Raw genomic sequence first — 23,393 nt, 5'->3', positions numbered from 1 at the left:
GTTCTCAAATGCACTCAAAACCTAGTAAAATCCTAAAAAATGTTTTAAATATAGAAAAAAATTGAGGTCCTCAAATGCATTCAAAACCCAGCAAAATCCTAAAAATGTTTTAAATAAAGAAAAAAATTGAGGTTCTCAAATGCACTCAAAAACCCAGTAAAATCCTAAGAATGTGTTAAATAAAGGCATCCAGCGTAATTTGTTTTAGGAGATAGTACGTGAAAAAAACAATGAGTAAATTCATTAAAGGTAATCATGGCGCTTAAAATAAAGGTACCCAAATACAAAGTATGTCACCTCTAGGGTAGGGGATAAACGCCTAAGCGAATATACCCCCCCCCCCAAAAAAAAAAAAAATACCACGGCAAAATAGCATTCAATGGAACGACCAAATCTACTGAATTCCGTGATATGTTTACCACCGACCCCCCTCCCACGACTGGTCCTAATGATTGTCCCTCCCGAGATTGGTATTGATGATTGCCCCCTCCCAAGGGTCAAACATGGGTACACCTATGTTTCCACAAAGTATATTTTTCCCACCAGACATGTCTGTTAATCGATGCACTCTGTATTTTAGTAACTTTTGACACACAGCCAAATACCAGTCAAAAATTTCGATAAAAAGTCAATACTTATAGATGACTAGGGTTATTTCTTGATTTTAATACCACAAGTGCATTACAGAAGTGGAAGATTAAAATGACAAGAAATTCATTTGAAGACCATGCGTCACCACTACTTTGTTCTCAACTATCCTCAACTAGTACTGTGTTTTTGATTCTTGTTACAGATATAAAAACTGCTATTTCAATTCCCGGTCATTTATAGTTTTAAAAAATTGTACCTTAAATATGGACAATTTATAAAAAAATGAAAATATAGAAAAAACAATCATCATATTCTTATTAAGACATCGGACAAGAAAACTTTTAATAATACAAAAATCCGGATGCTTTGGCTTCTTATTCAGAAGCCTTTATCAATGGTTAAGAAAAATACAAACAAAGAAAAAAAAAACTAGCTTAAACAAAACAGGGAAAGCAAAGAAAACACACAAACGCAAAAGACAAAGACGATAAGGTAACTGTGAATCCGAATTATTCGGATTTATATTGTTAAAAGTTTTTTTTTCGTCCAATGTCTTATTTAAAATATTACATCTTTGTTTTAATCTGTCAACAGAATGACAGTGATATCTAATAAACTATTTCAGTTGTTGAACCTAAATGGTGAATCACAGATTTTATGCTTGAGAGTTGAACAATGTTCAACCTGAGAAATTACAAAAGGCATACATAATTGAGAAGCCGACCCCCCCCCACCGGAAAATTCCCCTCCCACACACAAAATTGAACAGCACCACCAGCAAATAAATATAGAACAACTAGTGGTGTGGAAATATCACGATCAATGAATGCTCTTCAAATGACAAATATAGATCATGAAACAGATGAGGAATTAGATGGGCTAGTCCCACAGAATTGGAAAAACAAGAAGCAAGTTTATTTAAATTCTCATTGGTCTTTCCATATTTGTAAATTCTTCTTATTTATTTAAATTTAATTCTTCTGTTTTTAACTAATTATTAAGGCTTTTTTTTATTTTTTCAATTAAAATGACCTTGATAATATAACATCAAAAAATTGAACGAGGATCGGTCGCACTCCTCCTTCAATCTTATAGACAAAACATAAAATTCACATTCCATTTCAAATAAAGCGGTTTACCAAAATGTAAAGTCCATCAAATACTGACAGTCAACATTACCATATTGTAGGTGTATATATCTTGAAATCAAATGATTTGGTACATAAAGACCATTGCAATATGGTCCCTCTCCTGTCTAGATTGATATATGCGGTCACATTCATACCTAAGTTAATACATGCGGTCACATTCATACCTAAGTTAATACATACGGTCACATTCATACCAATATAGATACAAGAAGTCGCATTCATACCTACATTGATACAATTGGTCTACCATACCTACGTTGGTAGAAGGGGCCAAAATATGCCATAATTGATATATATGATCACCTCTCATGCCTACGTTAATACAAGTGAAAACACCTATACCAGCGTTGGTACAAAAGGTTACCCCCAGGCGATCGTAATACATCTAACCGTTCAGGAAAAAAAAATAAACGTTGTATGTGTGTGTGTTATTATGCATGTGTTTTAAATTATATGAAAATATAGCTTGTTAATGACAATCAATTTTTTTTTTCATATTTATTAAACCGTACCAATTTCAAAAGTAAATAACTTCTATTATTATTATTCTAGGTTAACTTAGCTGTATTGTCACCACAAACTCAGGGGACATACATCTTCTTTGACGATATAAGACGAATATAAATATGATAAATGACATATTTCTAAGTTTTTGTTATGTAAAATCTTCTAAAATTATAGTTTTTTTATTAGCTTTAGCCTGGAAAAAGATTTCTCTTCAGAAGCAACGCATAGTGGAATTGTTACGAATATTTCGATTTCTTGTTCATTTCAATGGCAATATGAGGCCCGATTGGGCCCAATCGCTCCTACCGCCCTTTTTTCAGCCCTGATTCTGTGTTGCAGGTTTTTCAAGTAATAATAATAACAGGAAAGAAAGGTAACAAAAACGGAAGAAACAATTCATACCTTAAATTCGTGGCTTTCAGTCAAAGGAGTTTTCAAAAAATTTGAGGCTTGGTTCAAATCTGGCTGTTCACGACTCAAATGTTCCTTCATACACCTATTCATTACTTTCACAATATAATCAAAGAAACTGAGTAAAAAATCAAAAGCAACGTCTCCCTCATACTCCAAACTCACAAGATGACGAATAATGTTCTTTTGTTCTTCAATGTTCGATGGAAACTGCTTCAACTTAAACATCAATTCATTACGAACTTCTATCATCTGTGATTCAACTGTATCTAAGACCCTTTTCAGGGCATTACTTTTTGTATCCCTATAAAACGAAACAGCCCGTGCATAATCACTGACAACGCTGCCATAGTCTCCTTTCTTTATGTTTTTATCCAGTGTAACGGGTAAATCAAAAAGGAATTTATAGTTTTTGGCAATTTTGAAAGTACCTCGAAGCTCTTCGGCCTGCTTTTCCCTTTCCAGTACTTTATTAAAGAGGCTATCGGACTCTTTTTTAACATCCTCTATTTGCTTTTCTAAATTATAAGTAGATGGTACATCTCTGACTTCAATTAAGGATTTGAGTGTTACTGAAGTTTGTAATTGATCAAATATAGCTCCTAAATTATTCTTTATAAATGAAATTTTTCCTTCTCGTTCGGAGTTAACAGTTCGTTTTAGATACGCAGCGCCTGCCTTCAGGTCTTGAAAAGTTGTGGCATAATGGTGTTTCATCAAAAATCGAACAACTGAGAATTCAGGACTACAAATATCCGAATTCCCATCGGGTGAAATTTTATCAAGCTCCTCAGTATTTAAGGCTTCACGTCCTTCCATAGAAAGGCCCAATGGATCATCATAATTTAACGCAGATGGCTTAGCTGGTCGTAAATAACCCCTCATTGTAACAGCACCAGAGTCATTGACCCATACAGCGCTCTCTTTCAGAGGACCCGATGTCTCCTCGATGCCTGGTAAAAAAAGAAAGAAAATATATTAGGAAAATTGTAGAATTTCTTACAGTTACCGAAATCATTTTTTAAAGCAAATATTAAATTCTACGAATTTAACAAAGTATTTCAAATAAAAATTGGTACTACATTGTCTGCATCTTACTGAACCTCAGAGAGATGGTGGGAGGGATAGGGGTTTCGAAATTCCTTGCTTTAGTCTAAACACTAGATAGACTATTATTTGGCATACTCCGTAAGTTACGCGTAATTTTTTTACGAATAAAATGTTTGTAAAAAATAAAACGATCTGTTTGCATTGCAAGTAACCAAATATGGAAGGGTACATAGGCCTCCTCCCCTCAATCTCTCTGTTATAATGCTTCATAAGTTTTGGTATTCAAATTCTTTTCTTCAATTAAGATCTGCATCAGACAAAATGAATAAGTGACCCATACAGCGCTCTCTTTCAGAGGACCCGATGTCTCCTCGATGCCTGGTAAAAAAAAAAAGAAAATATATTAGAAAAATTGTAGAAGTTCTTACAGTTACCAAAATCATTTTTTAAAGCAAATACTAAATTCTACGAATTTAACAGAGTATTTAAAAAAAAAAATTGGTACTACATTGTCTGCATCTTACTGAACCTCAGAGAGATGGTGGGAGGGATAGGGGTTTCGAAATTCCTTGCTTTAGTCTAAATACTAGATAGACTGACAGCGTCCGTTCATTTAAACCTGGTCAACCAGCAGATACATCAATGGTTTTGGGCAATCCAAAAACTTCTGCATTTGTTATTTTTATTCTGTCATATACATAAAATGACTGAGTAGGCCCACCTGGAAACACTAATGTTAATGACAATTTGTGCAAAAGACAAATCTAGAATAAAAAATACCATCTGAAAATGATGCTAGAAACGAATACAAATAAACAAAAAAAAGTTTCGAAGGAAATTAAGGCTGGTGTTAAAACTAGAAACAAAATTAGTGGTTTACATTCACTTAATGTTCTGTTCATTTATTTCCAAAGGCGCTTTTATCTATTAATAAAATACCTGCACTTACCAGGTCACTATATTTATTGTACTCTGTAATGCTTTCACTTAAACACTAGTCAAAATTGGGTCTATTAAGTCTTTTTTGTCCAACTTAAGGTCAATTAGGTCTATCAGGTTTTTAGGGGTATTCATACCAGAAAATCACAACTTTCTAAGGTTATTCTTTTTGCTGTTTCAGAATTTAGAAACTTTTGGGGTAGAACAACATTTTCGTCAATGTTGCCACGTTGAGCCGTGAAAATAAATACGCAAAAATAACTGATTACATTTATCAATGCTTTTCGTCCGAAAAGATTCAAACATTGACAATCTGTTGAATCATAAAGACAACTACACCATCAAAAGAAAGGCACTTCTTCTTAAGCTTTTTGGTGCCATCTGTTTTTAGATTACTTATTGTCAATTTTTCACCAAGGTTTTTTTTTTTTTTAGTTGAGGGTCACAACTACCAAAAACTGTAAAACTGTGTTTTCATGAAAAATCAAATTCCCAGCTTTCCCCAAATTTTTAAGATATATAGTTGTGTAGGTTTCCATTTAGCCAATTTAAACAATTAGATTTAATTTCCACCGTCCTTAATGCTTCAATAATCCAGAAACCTTAAAATACCATTCCAAAATAAACAAATGTTTTCGCTACATTAAGTTTTAACTAAATTTAGCTACCGATGTTTTGAAAACTTGGTTTCTAGTTGAGGCGAACACTATTTCGAAAACACTGTATTTAAAACCGAGTCTCTTGTTTCGGACTGATAACCGCCTAAATTAATACAACACACTTCGGTAGAGCTTCTATTTCATCTTCTAGTTCACTTAGCCATTTAGGCCTTCCATTTGGAACATCAATACATACCATAGTTTATTCTTTGGAAGAAAAACTAGGAAAATCGTACGGGTATCTCGCCAGACTAAAGAGCTACATTCATAAGAGAAGGCGTGTGTAGTTTTTGATAACCATTTGGAAATTCATCTCCACCTCTGATAAGAAACTTAAATAACCCCTATTTTTTGGCTTTGTAAGTGCTTTTTCAACATCTTTATTTGGACTTGTAATATTTTGTTATACGTAATATACATTTCCGTATTACTGTTGTATTTTGTAGTTTTTTGAAAAATGGATAACCTGTCACCTAGGTTTACTATGCGCTGCAAAACAGTTGTCAATTTCCTGCTGATTTGTCTTTTATCAAGTGCTTACTGTCTTATGTTGCGACGTCTCATAAGGATAAAATGGGAGCAAGAGTATCTTAAAGCAAAACACAGAATATAGTTTCTACACACACACAAAAAAAAAACATTTTATAAGCTAAACAATTTGTAGGTTATTGAAGCCTCAAGCCAGGTTCTGCAATTTCATTATTCTTGTATTATAAGAAGAACCAAAACAACAAAAGCATTTTCCTTTACAGAAAGCTATTTCCAGAGAATATAAGTCGAAAAAGTGGATGGGAAAGACCCTGATGAGAGAGGTGGGAGGTTGAGAGGTTGAGCTAAGAGAGGTGGTATTGAATGTAGAGATAATGCACAAGTTACAACTACTGCTATCATCCGATTGCTATTGCAGATATCACTACACTCAAGACAGGATAAATATATGTCAGTAAAAAAATAAAAAAAATAAAAAAATAACAATAAAAAGCGAACACACATTAAAGTTATAAATGCATGGTTTTTGAACAAAAAATCGACATCGGTACGAAAACTGAAAACTTGCAGTAAACATCTCATATAAGAAATTATGCTTAAAACGAGAAGAGATAGCAGTGAATAATGAAGTTAAAATTAACGTAAATCGGTCTTACCCTTTGACAGTCAATAGGATCTCGATCCTTCTTCCAAAGAAAAGTTGAAGACACCCCGCCCTCATTTCAAAGCCTCAGTGTCATTTACATTTCAATTACGGAAAGAATTTTATCAGTTAACGATCAGCATAACTAACTCGAAAACCTAAAATCATTAGCACAACACTGAATTCAAATGCAGCCACCATTTGAAATCCTGACTGGGATTTCAAATTCAGGGATTCTGAATCCCTGAGGGGATTCACATGACTGGAAGTTTCAAATGAATACCACAAGCCGTTCCTGAGATATTGCAGATACACTCTTTGATAAACTGGGGAGACATAGTTTCTTAAATTTCATTACCTTGCTATATCAACTGAAAAAGTTCTATAGGAACACACAGCTGGAAAACTTTGGGAAGGATTACAGATAAAAACTTTATGACCCCCTCTTCCTCTCCCAAAAATAGCAGGCACATACAACATCCTCAGGTACGCAGATGGCTTCCTGGGCATGGGACCGAGTGAAACAACGTTATATTTTTATATTTTTGTTTTGAGATTTCTAATATACAGCTTTAGAAGTGCTGATTAGACCAGGTAAGCCCCTCCCCCCAAAAAAAAACAGCTAATCAGCACCCATGTTCTGCAGTACACCCTCAGGAAACTATGGGGAATCATTTATCTATTCTTTCTCTATTACCGAACATATATGAGAGGATTGTTCATAAAGATTACATGAATACTTGATGAATGCAGGACAACTAAGCGAAGCACAATTTGGTTTAAGGCAAGGCCATTCAACGTTACATACCAAACATCACATTTGTGATACTGTGAATATGTGCTTTCAACGTAGTGAAACTCGTCTTACTGTATTCATTGACTTCCGAAAGGCTTTTGATACAGTTGATTTTATGATTTTAATCAAACAATTAAAGTATTTTGCCATGAAAGGTGCCTGTTTTGATATTTTTGTTTATAGTAGATCTATCCAGTTTGTACTTAATGGTGTTTTATCAAATGCTAGTCCTTTTGAACTTAATGCCGGCGTTTCTCAGGGATCAGATTTAGCCCCCTTACATCTGGTTTACTATGATACTGGTTTATAATGCAATTTTATTGTCCCGTGCGTTTCCTTACATCTTTTGTGGATGACACTGTCATCACCATATCAAGTCAAACATTGGAGTATTTTCTTGTGAAAGTTAACAGGGTTTCGAAGTCATTTCATGCGTTTACAAGTCTAAGTCTCCTGTCAGTTAATGTGAAGAAAACGAATTTTATTGTATATGGTAAAGTTTGAAGTCCAGCAGATATTGATACAAAGATGTTTTTAATGGTATACCTTTGTCACAAGTAAATGAGGCATGTAGTCTAGGTTCCTTCTGGATTGTAATATATCTTGGAAGCATCGCAGTGATCTAGTTTCATCAAAAGTTGCAAGAGATTGGGGGATTAACGGAGATTGGAGCATCTTTTACCTCTATTGGCTCCTCTGACATACTACTATTCAATAGGGATCCGTTACACTTCTTACAGTTGTTTTGTAGTCGAGTTATTTTTATGATAATTTTAGAAAAGTGCATATTTTACAGAATAAAGCCGTTTGATTGTTGGGAAGTTAGGTTAAAGGAGTTAATGACATAACATCTTGTTTCAAGCGTTTGAGAGTGCATAACATAAGACAAAGTCATGATTGCCAAGGTTCAATTTTCGAATATCGATGTTGTATAATATATGTCCTTCAAACCTTCAACTCCTTGGTGTCATAGTACCTTTTACTCTTATGGTAATAGGGATGCCGATAATTTCGTAGTCAAGTATGAAGACACCACACGCGCCAGCTTCACTATCCGTTATTTAGCTCCGGAAATTTGGGATAGTATTCAGGCTGACATTTGGGGGGCAGAGCACATCGGTAATCCAAAAATAGGTTAAAAAAGTATGTTTTAAATGATGAAATACATTTTAGCATTTAGATTTTTTTATGAAACAGATATGGTTATATCAGGCGCTTTGACACCTTCCCTTGACGGTTGTTTTAAGTGACGTTTATTTTTATGTAGTTTGTAAATAAATTAGTCAGTCAGTCAGTTAGTTTGCAACCAAACATCAAAATTTTCAAGTCGATCAGACACCCAAAATTAAACATGTCCGCGTTTTTTCTGCTTTAAATGTGTGAACAATGAGCAATTGTATAATTTATGGCCATTGTCCATAGGGACAATGTTATTTCCAGATAGATATGTACTGGATCTTTCATTAATTCCAAGATATACGGCTATCCAAAAACCTCGGACATCAAAAGGCATTAGATTAGACTGACTACTTGTGAACGACCTTTACTTGTCCGAGGGCTATGAAAATGGACTTGCTACATAGCCCACAATAATATAAAAGGTCCAATGTACAGGGATACAAAATCTTCAGGCAAGATTGAAAACTTTGAGAAGATGTTATGTATGGTGGAAAGGGCATCACTGTTTACCTACCCAGCCATATTCCATATATTTACTTAAATGTCCCAGACTCAGAGGACAACAAGAAACTGCATGCCCAGGTGAACTTTCTGAATAAGAGTGTTATCAAATCAAAAACCTGTCTGTTAGTTCTAGTAATAGAAAATTCAACAGACAACTCTTGAGTGAAATACTATGTAAACGGTTGACTTTAAGCTTTGTCATAAAAGAAAATGATGAGCCCAAGGGAACGTAGGTAGAACCCAAAAATAACACAACACTCATGATAAACACACTGAGTAAATAGATGAGTGCTTTGTCTTAAAAAACAATCTAGATCATTTCAATACATTCAAAAATATGCTTGAAAAATACAAGAGCCTCCACCAATTCTAGAAAATTCAAATATAACGTAACTAGCAATTTAAATATTCTAAAAGGTAATTTGACTAAAAAATTACTATCTAAGTATAATTTCAGAATTTTTATAGTTCTAAATACATCCCAGAAATTTGTGCATCCCTAACCTTTCCAAAAAAACCTGAAGACACACAAGATGCTGCTCAAAATGAAAAAAAAAAGTTATTCATTAACATGCAGAAAAATCCTGGGAAATAAAAAAGTCCTACTTTCTCAAATTAGGAGAGGATGCTGGATATTTACCTTTGAATTGTACAGTACATGTTCCTCTACCACCAGACTTAGTAGTAACAATGATGGCATCAGTTATATAGCTAGGTCCTGATCTGGCTATTAACTTGTTTGGTGAATGCCATTCAGCAGAGAGTAGACAGTCATGGTTACAAATTGTGAGCCCTGGAATACAATGAACAAAATGAAATGCTGGAGTCTAGGATAGCAAAATTAAACCATCAAAACAAACATTAAGTTAACCCTGACTTAACGTCCCTCCAATGCATAGGGGGGGAGTCCTATTAAGATCAATAGTTAAAAGATAAACTGAAATAAGTTTCCACAGACTTCTTCCTCACCTCAATAGCCCTCCCTATATTATGATAATATTTCTTCTGATATTTTCATTAAAAATACCTTCTTTTAGGTACTGTATTTTAATTGAAAAAAAGTCACTTCCTTAGATTTGGAAACACACAATTACCCCCTCCCTACAATTTTTAATGACACCACTGATGCCAATTCAGTTAATTTAAAAGTACCTTGATATTTGATCTACTCCTTAGCAACAACTCTTAGCCAGTGTTGTATTGATGGCGTTTTCCATTTGGAATAAGACAGAGCATATATTGAGGCACTATCCTCAGAAGTAGCTAAGGCTTTTGACAGTATTGACCATCGAGAAACAATCAGAGAAGCAGATTAAAGGCACCAGTCCATTTGTTCTATGCATGCTTGCAAGTTTTCCTTTGAATAAACCTCTGTGCGTTCAACTAGTAGCCATATAAAATCTTCAGTTTTTTGTGATTACACGGCTAGAACTTGGGGGAAGAGGGTAGAGGAGGAAAGCATCCCGAGTGGCACGCCAAGGGGGCTGCAAAACAAGCTAAACAACAGGTTGCTAAGAAAAAATTCCTGAGAAAAGAAGTAATTCAATATTTGAAAATTACCTAAATTACAATACCTGGGTGTCAAGCATAGTTAGACGTTTTAGTAGCCTGTGACCTTTACTTCCTGTTTTACTTTAAGAGTCAATTTGTGCATCGAGATGATAAAGCGACGCAATGGGTATGAGGCGATGGTTGTCTGTAGACCATCTAGGTATGCACACTACGTAGGCCCCCTTGTTATTAATTTTACGAGTTTTCAGGGGCACCGATTCACGAAAATGAAGGGAGACAACAATTTTACTGTTATTTAATGAGACCATGAAAAGCTATTTTTTTAGATTCATGGAATACATTCCCGCATATGTGTCAAATGATACAGTGACACTTTCATTTTGTTTAATCAGTCACAATAAAAGCCATATTTACATCATTACTACATGTTGAAATGATTTTTTAATGAAAGTGGAAAACTTTAAGCTACAGAAACTAACATTAACTGCTCTCATGCAAAATTAGCATAAGCATAGCTTTGCCTAAGTTTTTCTTGAAATTTATATTTAATGCTGGAGCAACTCAGTACCAGTGAAAGAGGCAAACCAAAGTTTTTCCGACAGCTATAAGCCTGCCTTAATTAGTATTATGTCTAGTCTTAATTGATGGACCACAGTGTTAAGGATCCCTCATTTTTAGATGTTAATATAAATAAGGCGAATATCACTAGCTTAAATAGAACTCAAATTTTATTTTTCTTAATTTACTAGGTTGCAGCTATTACTGCAACCATAATTTATCTTAGATTTGAAGCAATTTGTGTTTAATTAGGATTTTAATGAAAATTAGGATTAGGATTTTACTGAAAAATATTCGGCTAAATTAGGATTTTACTGACAAATAATTTCTTTTTAATGTTTCATTTTTATAATTTTAATAAATCCGCAATTAATTCAGATTTAAAAAAAAATAAATATCCGCATCTGTGTGTTAAAATGACAATGCACATTCATTTATATTTTTTTTTCAGTAAAGTGCAAATTATGTTCTGGCTTTTAGAAAGCATAGGGGGTTTGAGTCCTGCTCATATTAATTTTTCCTCGTTTTGATTTTGACTCAGTTATTTATTGTAATTTCTGTTCGTTTTGGGTTGCATTTATTTATTGAAGCTGATTTGTTGTAGTTTTATGCTTGGTAGATTATTTGATTCTATTTTTGCTCATTTTTTGTTCATGGAGTTCTTTTCTTATTTAAAAAAAAATATTATTTTGTGGGAAAATTTCTAAATTAATTTATGTTCGTTTTATATTCACATAGTCTTTTTCAGAGAAAAAGAAAATAATAGTTTGAATCTTCCCGGTTTTTTTTAAAGAATTTATAGTTTGGCCTGCTATTTGTTTGCTCGGCAAACTTTTTCAATAATATTTAACAACATAAACCCTTTTGAAAATCTTGACACAAATACTAATGTTTAATTTAGTCATATACATTCTCTAGTTGCCTGATAAATAAAACTTAATAAAATTCCAAAAAATTAAATCTATGCTCTTTGATAGCATAGATACATTTACGCTCTTTTGATTTATTTAAATTTTGAGAGCAGAAGTAACAACAGAAGTAACCCCGGAAGTTTGAACTGAATACCCTCAGTTGATCTTGGTATATTCCTGAGATGTCTTAGAGGCAACCAGAATACATACAGTGCGTTTTGATTTAATTTTTAAGCAATATTTAGTTTTCAAGTATAATGGGCAAATTACATAACTGTGAGGGGTTGACCTACCCATTAACCCTAGAGATATAGTTACTAAACCATTCGGCTATGCTGAACCAGATAGCTGTCTAAATATTTTGTTTGCAAGTGTTCGGAAAAAAAATATGAGCTAGTCAGGAGGGCTGATTACCCTCCAGTCACTTTGACTCTTGAAGAGGGTGCTAGAACTTTTACTTTACAATCAACTTAGCTCCTTTAAAATATGAATAATATTACTAGCTATGATAGAGCAGTGCTGTCTCTGTCTTTATATGCCCTACATTTCTTATATGCCATTTTAATGCCTGAACGCATATAATTTTTCCATTTAACTGAAATTCCCCCCAAACATTCCCTAAAAGTTCCAACTTAATGCAATTAGTGTTGTTAGTTACAGTGACAGTACAAGCAGCATTAAATTTATACACACTGTGTCTTCTGACTAGTTCAAAATCTGCAACAACTTACCCAAAAAGGTCTAACTTAATAATGTAAGCCGTTATTGTGACATTGGTTTGTCACCCTTTTGACAATCTGTATGGTCAAACTTCGTTTTAATTTAGTTCAGCATCCGTATAAATATTCCATGAAAGCTTCACCTTAATACCCTTATCTTGTATAGCCTAGTAGCAACAGCTGCGGTAGCAGTAGTAGCAGTATGCATGTAGCACCTTTGGTTTTTTCAACTTCATCTTTAAAAAATTATTAAAGTTTCTACATAATACCACCAACCATTCCTGAAGCATTTCTGATACGTCCTCTTGACAACCTATGTGGGCATAGTTTGTTCTCAGTTCAATACAGTTTCAATATTGCCAAATATTTCACCTTAATACCCTTAAATCTAGTAGCAGTAGTAGTAGTTGTAGGAGTAGAAAATGAAGTATTATCAAACAGTTTTCAGTTCAATACAGTTTCAATATTGCCAAATATTTCACCTTAATACGAACTGTAAGGAGCGACCCGGCTCAATAGTAACCAAAACTCTAAAAAATGGAATTTTGGTACCAATAGCTACATCAAAAGAATCGCATTTTAATGCTGATTTTAAAGATATAAGTTTCATCAAATTTAGTGTTGCCCATCAAAAGTTACGAGCTTGAGAAAATTTGCGTCATTTTAGAAAATAGGGGGAAAACACCCCCTAAAAGTCATAGAATCTTAACAAAAATCACATCATCAGATTCAGCGTATCAGAGAACCCTACTGTAGAGGTTTCAAGCTTCTATCTACGAAAATGTGGAATTTTATATTTTTTGCCAGAAGGCAGACCACGGATGCATGTTTATTTGTTTTTTTTTGTTTTTTTTCCCAGGGGTGATCGTATCGACCCAATTGTCCTAGAATGTTGCGAGAGGGCTCATTCTAACGGAAATGAAAAGTTATAGTGCCCTTTTTAAGTGACCAAAAAATTGGAGGGCACCTAGGCCCCCTCCCACGCTAATTATTTTCCCAAAGTCAACGGATCAAAACTCTGAGATAGCCATTTTATTCAGCGCAGTCGAAAAACCTTATAACTATGTCTTTGGGGACGACTTACTCCCCCACAGTCCCCGTGGGAGGGGTTAAAAGTTCAAAACTTTGACCAGTGCTTACATATAGTAATGGTTATTGGGAAGTGTACAGGCGTTTTCAGGAGGATTTTTTGGTTGGAGGCAGGGGTTGAGAAGAGGGGGATATGCAGGGGGAGCTTTCCATCGAGGAATTTGTCATGAGGGAAGAAGATTTCCATGAAGGGAGCGCAGGATTTACTAGCATTACTAAAAAAAAAACAATGAAAAAATAAATATGAAAAAGTTTTTTTTTCAGCTGGAAGTAAGCAGCAGCATTAAAACTTAAAACGAACAGAAATTATTACCCATATGAGGGGCTCACCTCACCTCCTCCTAATACCTCGCTCTTTACGCTAAAGCATTTTTAGTAATTTCAACTATTTATTCTTCGGCTTTTGTGATTCAGGGGTCATTCTTAATGAATTGGGACAAAGTTTAAGCTTTAGTGTAAAGAGCGAGGTACTGTGGAGGGGGCGAACCCCCTCATATATGTAATAAAAACATGAGAATACAAAAGTTCTTTACGTAAGCTAATTTATAAGTTATATATATCTTTTACTTATAAAAAGATTCGTAAAAAATTAAAAGTTCTAGTTGCCTTTTTAATTAACCGAAAATCGGAGGGCAACTAGGCTTCCTCCCCCGCTTTTTTTCTCAAAGTCATTCGATCAAAATTATGACAAAGCCATTTAGCCAAAAAAATAAATATACAAATTTCGTTTTAATTATTCCTCTGCGGAGAGCCAAAATCAAAACATGCATTGATTCAAAAACGTTCAGAAATTAAATAAAAAAAAAGTTTTTTAAATGAAAGTAAGGAGCGACATTAAAACTTAAAACGAACAGAAATTACTCCGTATATGAAAGGGGCTTTTCCTTCTCAACGCCCCGCTCTTTACGCTAGTGTTTTACTGTTTTAAAACGTAGAGTTAAGAGAAAGAGTCAAACTTTAGCGCAAAGAGCGGGGCGTTGAGAAGAAAAAGCCCCTTTCATATACGGAGTAATTTCTGTTCGTTTTAAGTTTTAATGTCGCTCCTTACTTTCATTTAAAAAACTTGTTTTTTTTATTTAATGATGCAAAGATTGTCGTTTGATTAGTTCAACGTCCCCCACAACAAGCCTTGTAAGTTTTAATTTCACACACAAAACTGTTCCTAAGTTATTGCTGGCATATCCTTTTAACAACTTGCATACAGATAGCGTGTTGTGCTTCAGTTTACCTACCCCCCCCCCCCCTAAAAATTCTCCGAAAATTTCATATTAATATCCTTATGTGTAGTTGTGATAGCAGCCACAGCAGTAGTATTAGTACTAAACTTAATACAACGAACCAATGCTATGGCATTGTTGATGTATTTTGATAAATTGCATTTTCATATACCTATTGAAAATTTCCTCTTAATGCGTAGTAGCTGGAGAAATAGTAATGGTAGCAGAAGAACTAGTAAATGCAGCAGTGGTAGTAATTTTAGTAGCAGTGTGCACATATTGCCTTTTGGCTGTGGTAGAAGTAGAAGTAGTTGCAGTGTTGTATTGGTAGTAGTAGTAACAGTAGCATTAACAGCAAAGACTTACCTTGATGTCCTTCATATTTTTGGAAATTAGAAGTCAAACATGTATACCTTTTCTCAATAATATATACTATATGCGAACAATGAACAAATTGCCTAACTTACAGCCATTACTTTGAGGCCTTGGGTGGGGGTTTAACATCCCCAAACGCATAATTACTGAAATTTTGATCGTGAGAAGGGGAGGTGATAGCTCTCAAATCACTTTTACTCCTAAAAAAGACGCTTTTACTTTGAATTTGAAATTAAATTAGTCCCATTTGAAGTTTATATGACCATCCATTCCATCAAAACCTTATATGAACCCAGTGTATAACTTACAGCCCTTGCTCCAGGGCTCTGGGGGCTGTGTCAACCCTGAATGCTTTTTTATATGTTCTTTAGACTATTTTGAACAAAATGGCTATCTCACAATTTCAATCGGATGCACTTGATCAAAAAGGGGTAGTTGGGAGGGGGGTGGTTGACCTGAATCACTTTTAACTCTTAAAAAGGAACTAGAACTTTTAATTTTCAACCAAATGAGCCACCTCTAAAGTTTATACAACCATTTCTTTGATAAAAACCATAGACACCCCAAGGGCATAACTTACAACCCTTGCCCCAAGGCTCTGGTGGTTTGTATCAATCCCAAAAGCCTTGTTATATGATCTTTAGACAATTTTGAATAAAATGACTATCTCAAATTTCTATTTAATACATTTCAAGAAAACATGATGTGTTGTGGGAGTAGCTGAACTCTGATAACTTTGACTCTTAAAAAGGTCACTAGAACTTCTCATCATCAATCCAATAAGCCTCCTCTGAAGTATACATGATTACCCCTTCTATAAAAAATCTTATATGCCTCCAGGGTATAACTTACAACCCTTGCCCTGAGGGCTGTGGGGGATTTCAGTGTCAAAGACATAGATTTGGGACTCTTCAACTACACTGAACAATGATGCTATGCAAAATTTTGATTGAATGTGCTTTTGGAAATTATGTGCATTGAGGGGGGCTCTCAAATTACTTTTGACTCTTAATAAGGGCATTACATTTTCCAAGTTCATAACAAATGAACCTGATCTGAAGTTTATATGACCCTCCATTCCATAAAACAACGATATATGCCCCAAGAGCATCATTTACAACCCTTGCCCCAGGGCTCGTGGGGCTGTGTCAACCCTGGAGGCATTGTTATATGTTCTTTAGACTATTTTGAACAAAATAGCTATCTAAAAATTTCAATTGGATGTGTTTGGTGAAAAGAGGGATACTTTGGGGGGGGGGGTTAGTTGCTCTCCATAACTTTTGACTCTTAAAAGGGAACAAGAACTCTTAGTAAGGGCACTATAGCTCCTGAGTTCCTAATAAATGAGCCCAATTTTGATTGTCGTCAATGCTTACACAACATGCATGCAGCCTGCACTGCAACATAGAGACATAGTTCTTGCTCTACAGAAGCCCTCGGGATGATTCTTTCTTTTTACATGTGAAAAGTGCTTAAACCAGCATAATAAAAGTTGGTCAAAATGTCCCAGAACTGATGTAGCTGTTTAATACAGTAGCATTGTTACCATCCAAGTCATGCAGACTCAACAAGAGTGTCCTCAGTCAGATGAAGAGACTCATAGAACAGATCATACCCCCAAGCGACGAGTTTGCAGATTTCAAATAAGTGGAGGCTGCAGAAAGGCAGAGAATTGCACGTTTTTTCATATTTGCGTGGATTTTTTTAAAGGTAGCTGCCATGACAAGTGTCGTCTTCTTCCACACAAATCTCTGTGTAAAATGTTCGCTTATTGATTTTGTTTCATGAATTGTTGTCCTAATGTGCATCTCACTTTCCACAGAAGAAGAAAGCTACGTTTTAAGACTGAATTATGAAATCCAAAAAACCGGGAGCAAAAAAAAAGCACCTCTGTTGATGCAGGGCTACCAAAGACAGCCATATCTGGTCCCCTTTATGACTTTGAATCTCATGCCGCCTGTCTTAAATCAACCAATGCACATCCCTCCTCCATCATACCAGCCCTCCTCTTGAAACCCTGGAAAAACTGGCAAGAACCAACATCAGCCAGTCTTCCAACAATCCGTCGGGTTCAAACAACCAACAGAGTTGCAATTTCAAAGCAATCAAAGATTCACCCACCATCCAAACCATGTTTTCCAAGTTTTCCAACTTGGAATTGATTCAGTGTGCTGGCAAGCAAACTTGAGACTGCGGTGTAAAGCTCTTAATTCATCCCTATTCATTTCCAAAAATACTTGTGTTAAATGTCTGGTCACTTGATGAACAAAATGGAAGAGTTCAAACTATACTTGAAAAATGAGCTTATAGATATTGCTAGTATCTGTGGATTGTGCTCCATGACTTAGGAGTATGTTACATTTGATGGATATGATACCTATTTAAACCAAGAATGACACCCAACGATATTACATTAACATATGGTAGTGGTGCTGGTATTATTTGTTGATCATCCATAAAAAATAAGTTCTCAATTTCAATAACATACCAAATAAACACAGTGAAAGTCTTATGGTTGTGGTGCAGGCCTAAGAGGCTACCTAAGGAAGTGGCATCACTGGTGATATGTGTTGTTTACTATCCGCCCCGTGGCCCTTATTGTAAAAACCTTGTGAATTACTTACCCCATTGCACTGAAAACGTACAATCCTTGTATCCTAACGCTGGTATCATAATGACTTGGATCCCAAATCAATAAGCAATTCACTGTCACTTAAACAGATTGTTAATGTGCCAACAAGAGGTAACCGTATGTTAAATCTCATTTTTAGCAACAGTATGGAATATTACAATCCCCCAGTTACATTACCCTTACTAGGTGTGAATGACCACCTGTTATAACGTGGCTATCTAATCATTTTACCCCAAATAGTCAAAAATAGTGTGGTGTACAGGCTCTACACACCTGAGCTAGTAAATCTCTACAAGAAATGGCTAAAAAATTGTAACTATCGTGATATCCTCTCATTGTCTGATGGTGACAAAATGGCACGTTTATTTTGTATTGAACTGTTTGAAAAATACTCTGAAATATTTCCACAAAAAACAAAATATGTGAAATCTAATGAAAAACCATGGATTCCTTGAGATATTTAGGATCTTATAAAATTGAGAATGAATTGTATTTAACTGGACCTGAGGAAGATTTCAAAAGATTAATAAATAAAATTGTGTATAAAATAAGATGTTCACATAAGCAATATGGTTAAAAAACAATAAGCAAAATATATCAATCCAATCCAAGGAAGTTCCATCATACAGTTCGAGATATTATCAGCAAAAAAGTGACCAAAGTTGAAGCTAGAGATAATGATGGTAAGCCCCTGTACCCTAATGAGATTAATGAATTTGTTGCATCAATTTGTAAAATCCATCTCCCACTAACGGTATTACCACCTAATGACTCAGTTTCAAATATCCATATCCTAGAGATTAGTTCAGTTGTTAAGAAGTTGATTCTTGTAAATCTATTTACCAATCAAGTGAGATACCAATTAAATTGACCACTAAGTGTGCTAATCTTTTATCTACTCCTTTGATGGCAATTTTTAATGATGGTGTTTTACCTAGTATTTTTAAAAAGGGGTACTAAGCCGACTACCAAACAGTCTGACTTGACGAGAAATTTTAATGACCTAAAAGCTGAATTAGGAAAGGTAAAACTGACAGTCAGCAAAACTAAGAGTTCTTATATGACTTTTTTTTATGAAGGTTGACAGCCACTCTTCTATTTCTATTTTCTATATTTTCTACATTCTATATTCTATTTTCTTCTATTTCTCTACTGCCAATAAAGGAAACTGTTAAAATACTTGGAGTACTTTCAGACAAAGATTTAAGATGGAACCTGCACATTGACTATCTGACTAAAAAAGGCACCTCACTTTTACAATTGTTTTCCAACCTGAAAAGATTTGGTACACCAACTGAGGTTTTGAAATCTGTATACTGCAGCTATGTTAGACCTTCTCTTAAGTATGTGTGTCCAGCTTGGCATCCAGGTTTGACAAAAGATCAATCAGATAGATTTGGGATGATACAAAAAAGAGCTGTACAAATCATACTTGGACATAACTATTCAACATATGATGATGCACTAAAACAACTCAACTTGAATTCACTTGATAGTTGTAGACATGAGTTGATATATCAAAATCATTTGAATTCCCCTGCTCATTGTGGTCTAATACCTGACCTTGAGAGCCATCCTACTGAAGGGCCAGTAGCTAGACTCTGATAAATAAAAAATAATTGTCCACAGATAATGACTCACCCAGTCTCTAGTACCAAGAGATATTGCAAATCATTCGTCCCTTATTTTCTTTGGTATTCTAGTAATATTACCTTGACCAATATTTAATGTTTGATGCAGTTTATTTCAGGTATTTGCCTCTATGTGTTTTTGAATGTACTAACCATTTATACACTTAATTATTCTGAAATATTCTATATAAATAGTTTCTTTTTTAATCATGAAAATAGATTCTTGGCTTATTTTAGTTTTTTTATGACTAATTTTAATTCATTGACCACAAAGCAGCATTTGCTGCCTTTAGTTTCTTTTTTTGTGTTGCTGTCTATTTGTTTTAGGTCTTTTATTGTGTATTGACATGCTCATGTTAGCTGCAGCTATTGCAGTGAATAAAATATATTCTATCCTGTTCTGTAAAAACCTTATATGCCCCATGAGGCATAGCTTACTACCCTTGTCCCAGGCCTCTGGGAGGTTGTGTCAACACTGTTATATGCTCCTAGACTATTTTGAACAAAATGGCTAACTAAAAATTTCAATCAGATGTGTTTGGTGAAAAGAGGGGTAGTCTGGGTGGATCTAGTTGCATCCACCACTTTTGACTCTTAAAAGGGAAGTAGAACTTCCAATTTCTGACCAAATGAACCTCCTGTAAAGACTTTACAACCATTCCTTCCATAAAAAATTAAATACCCATGGGATATAACTTACAACCCCTGTCCCCAGGCTCTGAGTGTTTGATTCAACTCCATAAGCCATGTTATTTGATCTTTGGACTATTTTGAATAAAATGCCTATCTAAAATTTTTTGTTGAGTTATTTTGAGAAAATACAATATATGTGTGTGGGGGGGGGATAGCTGCCTTCTGATCACTTTGACTTAAACTGTATATGCTCCCAGGGCATAACTTACAGCCCTTGACCTGAGGGCTATTAGGGGGAGGGGGGGGGTTGTCATCCTCAAACACATAATTTCTGGACCTTTCGAGTATGCTGAACAAAATGGCTATCTCAAAATGTTGTCAGCATGTGTTTGAGAAAAATGATGGCTGTGGGAGGGGTTTAGTTGCTCTTCAATCACTTTTGACTATTAAAAAGGGCACCAGCCCCTTCAATTTCCAATTGAAAAAGCATTTTTCAAAGCTTTTATAACAACTCCATCTATATGAAGTGCCCTGTTCTAAAACAAAAATAAATAATGTATTGTACCAACATTATTCTTTGCTTAGGCAGTGCTATTACACTGCCTACAATAATCTAGACAGGATCTGTTCTCTGTGGTTTATGTATACACCTCTTAAGATATAGACATCTCAAAACTTTTGTTACACAATTCATGGTAAGACTCAACCTAAACTTATGCATTGAAATTAAAATCAAAAGTTTAAGGCATATTGGTGAACTAATAAAATTGTCCTAGCAGAAATATGAGCCTGTAAAGATTGTGATAACCACCAGGGGTGTTATACATACAAAATTTTTTTCTTCCACTTTGGAGATAAAGATGACAAGAGAAAAAAAACAAAAAAGAAACAAGAGCATTATACAGGGGAGCTTTTGTGGGTGCAGGATTTTTAGCACTTTTTTAAAGAGCAATGAAAAACTAAATATGAAAAAGTTTCTTCAACTAAAAATAAGGAGCAGCATTAAAACTTAAAACAAACAGAAATTATTATGCATATGAGGGGTTCACATCCTAATACAAACTGCCTCAAATCATAATAAAAACATATGGATTAAGAAGTTTGGTTTTATAAGATAATTCATAAGTTACATATATTTTTACTAATAAAAACGTTCATAAGGTAAAAGTTCTAAAAGCCATTTTAAGTAACTAAAAAGTGGAGGGTAACTAGGCCTACTCCCGTGCTACTTTTTTTCTCAAAATTGTCAGATCAAAACTATGAGAAAGCTATTTAGCCAGAAAAATGAATTAATATGCAAATTTTATTTTAGATATTTATGTGCAGAGAGCCAAAATTAAAACATATATTAATTCAAAAATGTTCATAAATTTAAAAAAAAAACTAGTTTTTTTAACTGAAAGTAAGGAGCAACATTAAAACTTAAAATGAACAGAAATTACTCTGTATATGAAAGGGGCTATTCCCTCCTCAACGCCCCGCTTTTTATGCTAAAGTTTTTTAGTGTTTTAAAAAGTTGAGTTGAGAGAAAGAGTCAAACTTTAGTGTAAAGAGCGGGCACTGAGCCCCTTTCATATACGGATTAATTTCTATTTGTTTTAAGTTTTAATGTTGCTCCTTACTTTCAGTTAATAAAAACTTGTTTTTTTTTATTCCAAACAAGAGCTAAGAGCTCATATGGTACCTGTGACAAGGTTATAAGAATGAAGAGCTCATTTTACATGAGCTCTAGCAAAATTCTAAGAATCAATAGATTGATTTAAAAGGAAAATCAAAGGCCTAATGCTGGTTGGTGTTTAAAATAAGAGCTCTGAGACATGGGGTTCTTCTAAATATCAAAATTCATTATGATCCTATCACCCATTTGTAAGTTAAAAATACCTCATTTTTCCTAACTTTTCTGAATTAACTGTCCCCTCAGCCCCAAGATGGTCAAATTAGGGAAAGCAACTATTTTTTATTTAATCTGGTCTGGTCTCTGAAACACCTGCCAAATTTCATTGTCCTAGCTTATCCAGAAGTGCCCAAACTAGCAAAACCTGGACAGACAGACAGACCAACAGAAATTGCAATCAATATATGTCACTTGGTAAATACCAAATGCCATAATAAAATCTTTGTATCCATATTCATTGTTGAAAGGAGCATTGACTTTTTGAGGGTTGTCTTATTTTAGATACATCTTATATACTACTGTTAGAACCACTCTTATTTAAACTGGTTCATCCATAGATTGAATCAACTGTGACAAAATTGACAATCAGAAAACACATGGGAAACATATAATTCAGGCTATATATTTGTCCATGAGAGGAGTGAGGGTGAAGTATAGTAGGGCTGCAGTTGAAATGTGTTAACTACAACTATTCTGCATATAATAAAGCAAGAATTGTTGTTTTTAATCCTTTTATGTAGCCAAAAACCATAGGCAATACAATAGTGCTGCCTAAGTAAAGAGTGATATGGATGCAATATGTTATTTTTTATTTAATTTTTGTTGTTGTTTTTTTCTGGTCAAGGCACTCTGTTTAGAAAGAGTTGTCATATAAACTTTGAATCTGAATATTACTGAAAAAAAAAACAAATGAATGTGCTAGATAGTTTAATATATGTATACTGATATTTATTTCTTAAAGTCTCAATAATTTTTGATTCATTAAAGTTATAAAAGTCAAAACATTTAACACATATTTTGTTATCAGTTAAGCTATCTTCTTGTCTTTAGAAGACATGGGGTTTGTCAGCCCTACTTATGTTAATTTCTGCTTGTTTTGAGTTTTGACTTGGTTGTTTATTATAATCTTTGCTTGTTTTGGGTTCATTTATCTATTGACAGTGATTTGTGGTAGTTTTAGTCTTGGATGATCATCTCACTTTATTTTGCTCATTTTTAGTTTAACAGAGCTCTTTACTTTTCTTTGAAAACCTTACTGGTAGGCTACTTGTCTATTATATAATACACACTTGAGAAGTGAAGTTTGGTGGAAGCTAATGAAACAGAACAAAACATGAGGAAAATACAATACTTTAGTAACAAAAGAATGAAAACTACCACAGAGAATTATGGAAGTAGGGCTACCCAGAGTACATTATATTAAATATACATAACCCAACAAAACCAAAATACTAACTAAACATTTAACTTAACTATAGCTATAATGTAGTTTCCCAATGAGCCCAAGGTAATTGTCTGGTCT

General features: G+C 34.4%; 1 protein-coding gene across 1 annotated transcript in view; it reads right to left on the bottom strand.

Moving 5' to 3' along the window:
• The window catches only part of LOC136033554 (exocyst complex component 2-like), a 69,972-nt gene that overhangs the window by 45,612 nt on the left and 967 nt on the right, over nt 1-23,393 (bottom strand). Inside the window, exons 2-3 of the mRNA XM_065714302.1 lie at nt 9,560-9,712; nt 2,652-3,613 (exon numbers count right to left, since the gene is read on the bottom strand). Of these exons, the coding sequence (XP_065570374.1) occupies nt 2,652-3,613; nt 9,560-9,712 (1,115 nt within the window). The remainder of the gene's footprint in view (nt 1-2,651; nt 3,614-9,559; nt 9,713-23,393) is intronic.

This window comes from Artemia franciscana, chromosome 12, assembly GCF_032884065.1.
Source record: "Artemia franciscana chromosome 12, ASM3288406v1, whole genome shotgun sequence".
In the NCBI taxonomy this organism is placed as follows: domain Eukaryota; kingdom Metazoa; phylum Arthropoda; class Branchiopoda; order Anostraca; family Artemiidae; genus Artemia; species Artemia franciscana.
This window is presented reverse-complemented; position numbering and strand designations above follow the sequence as displayed.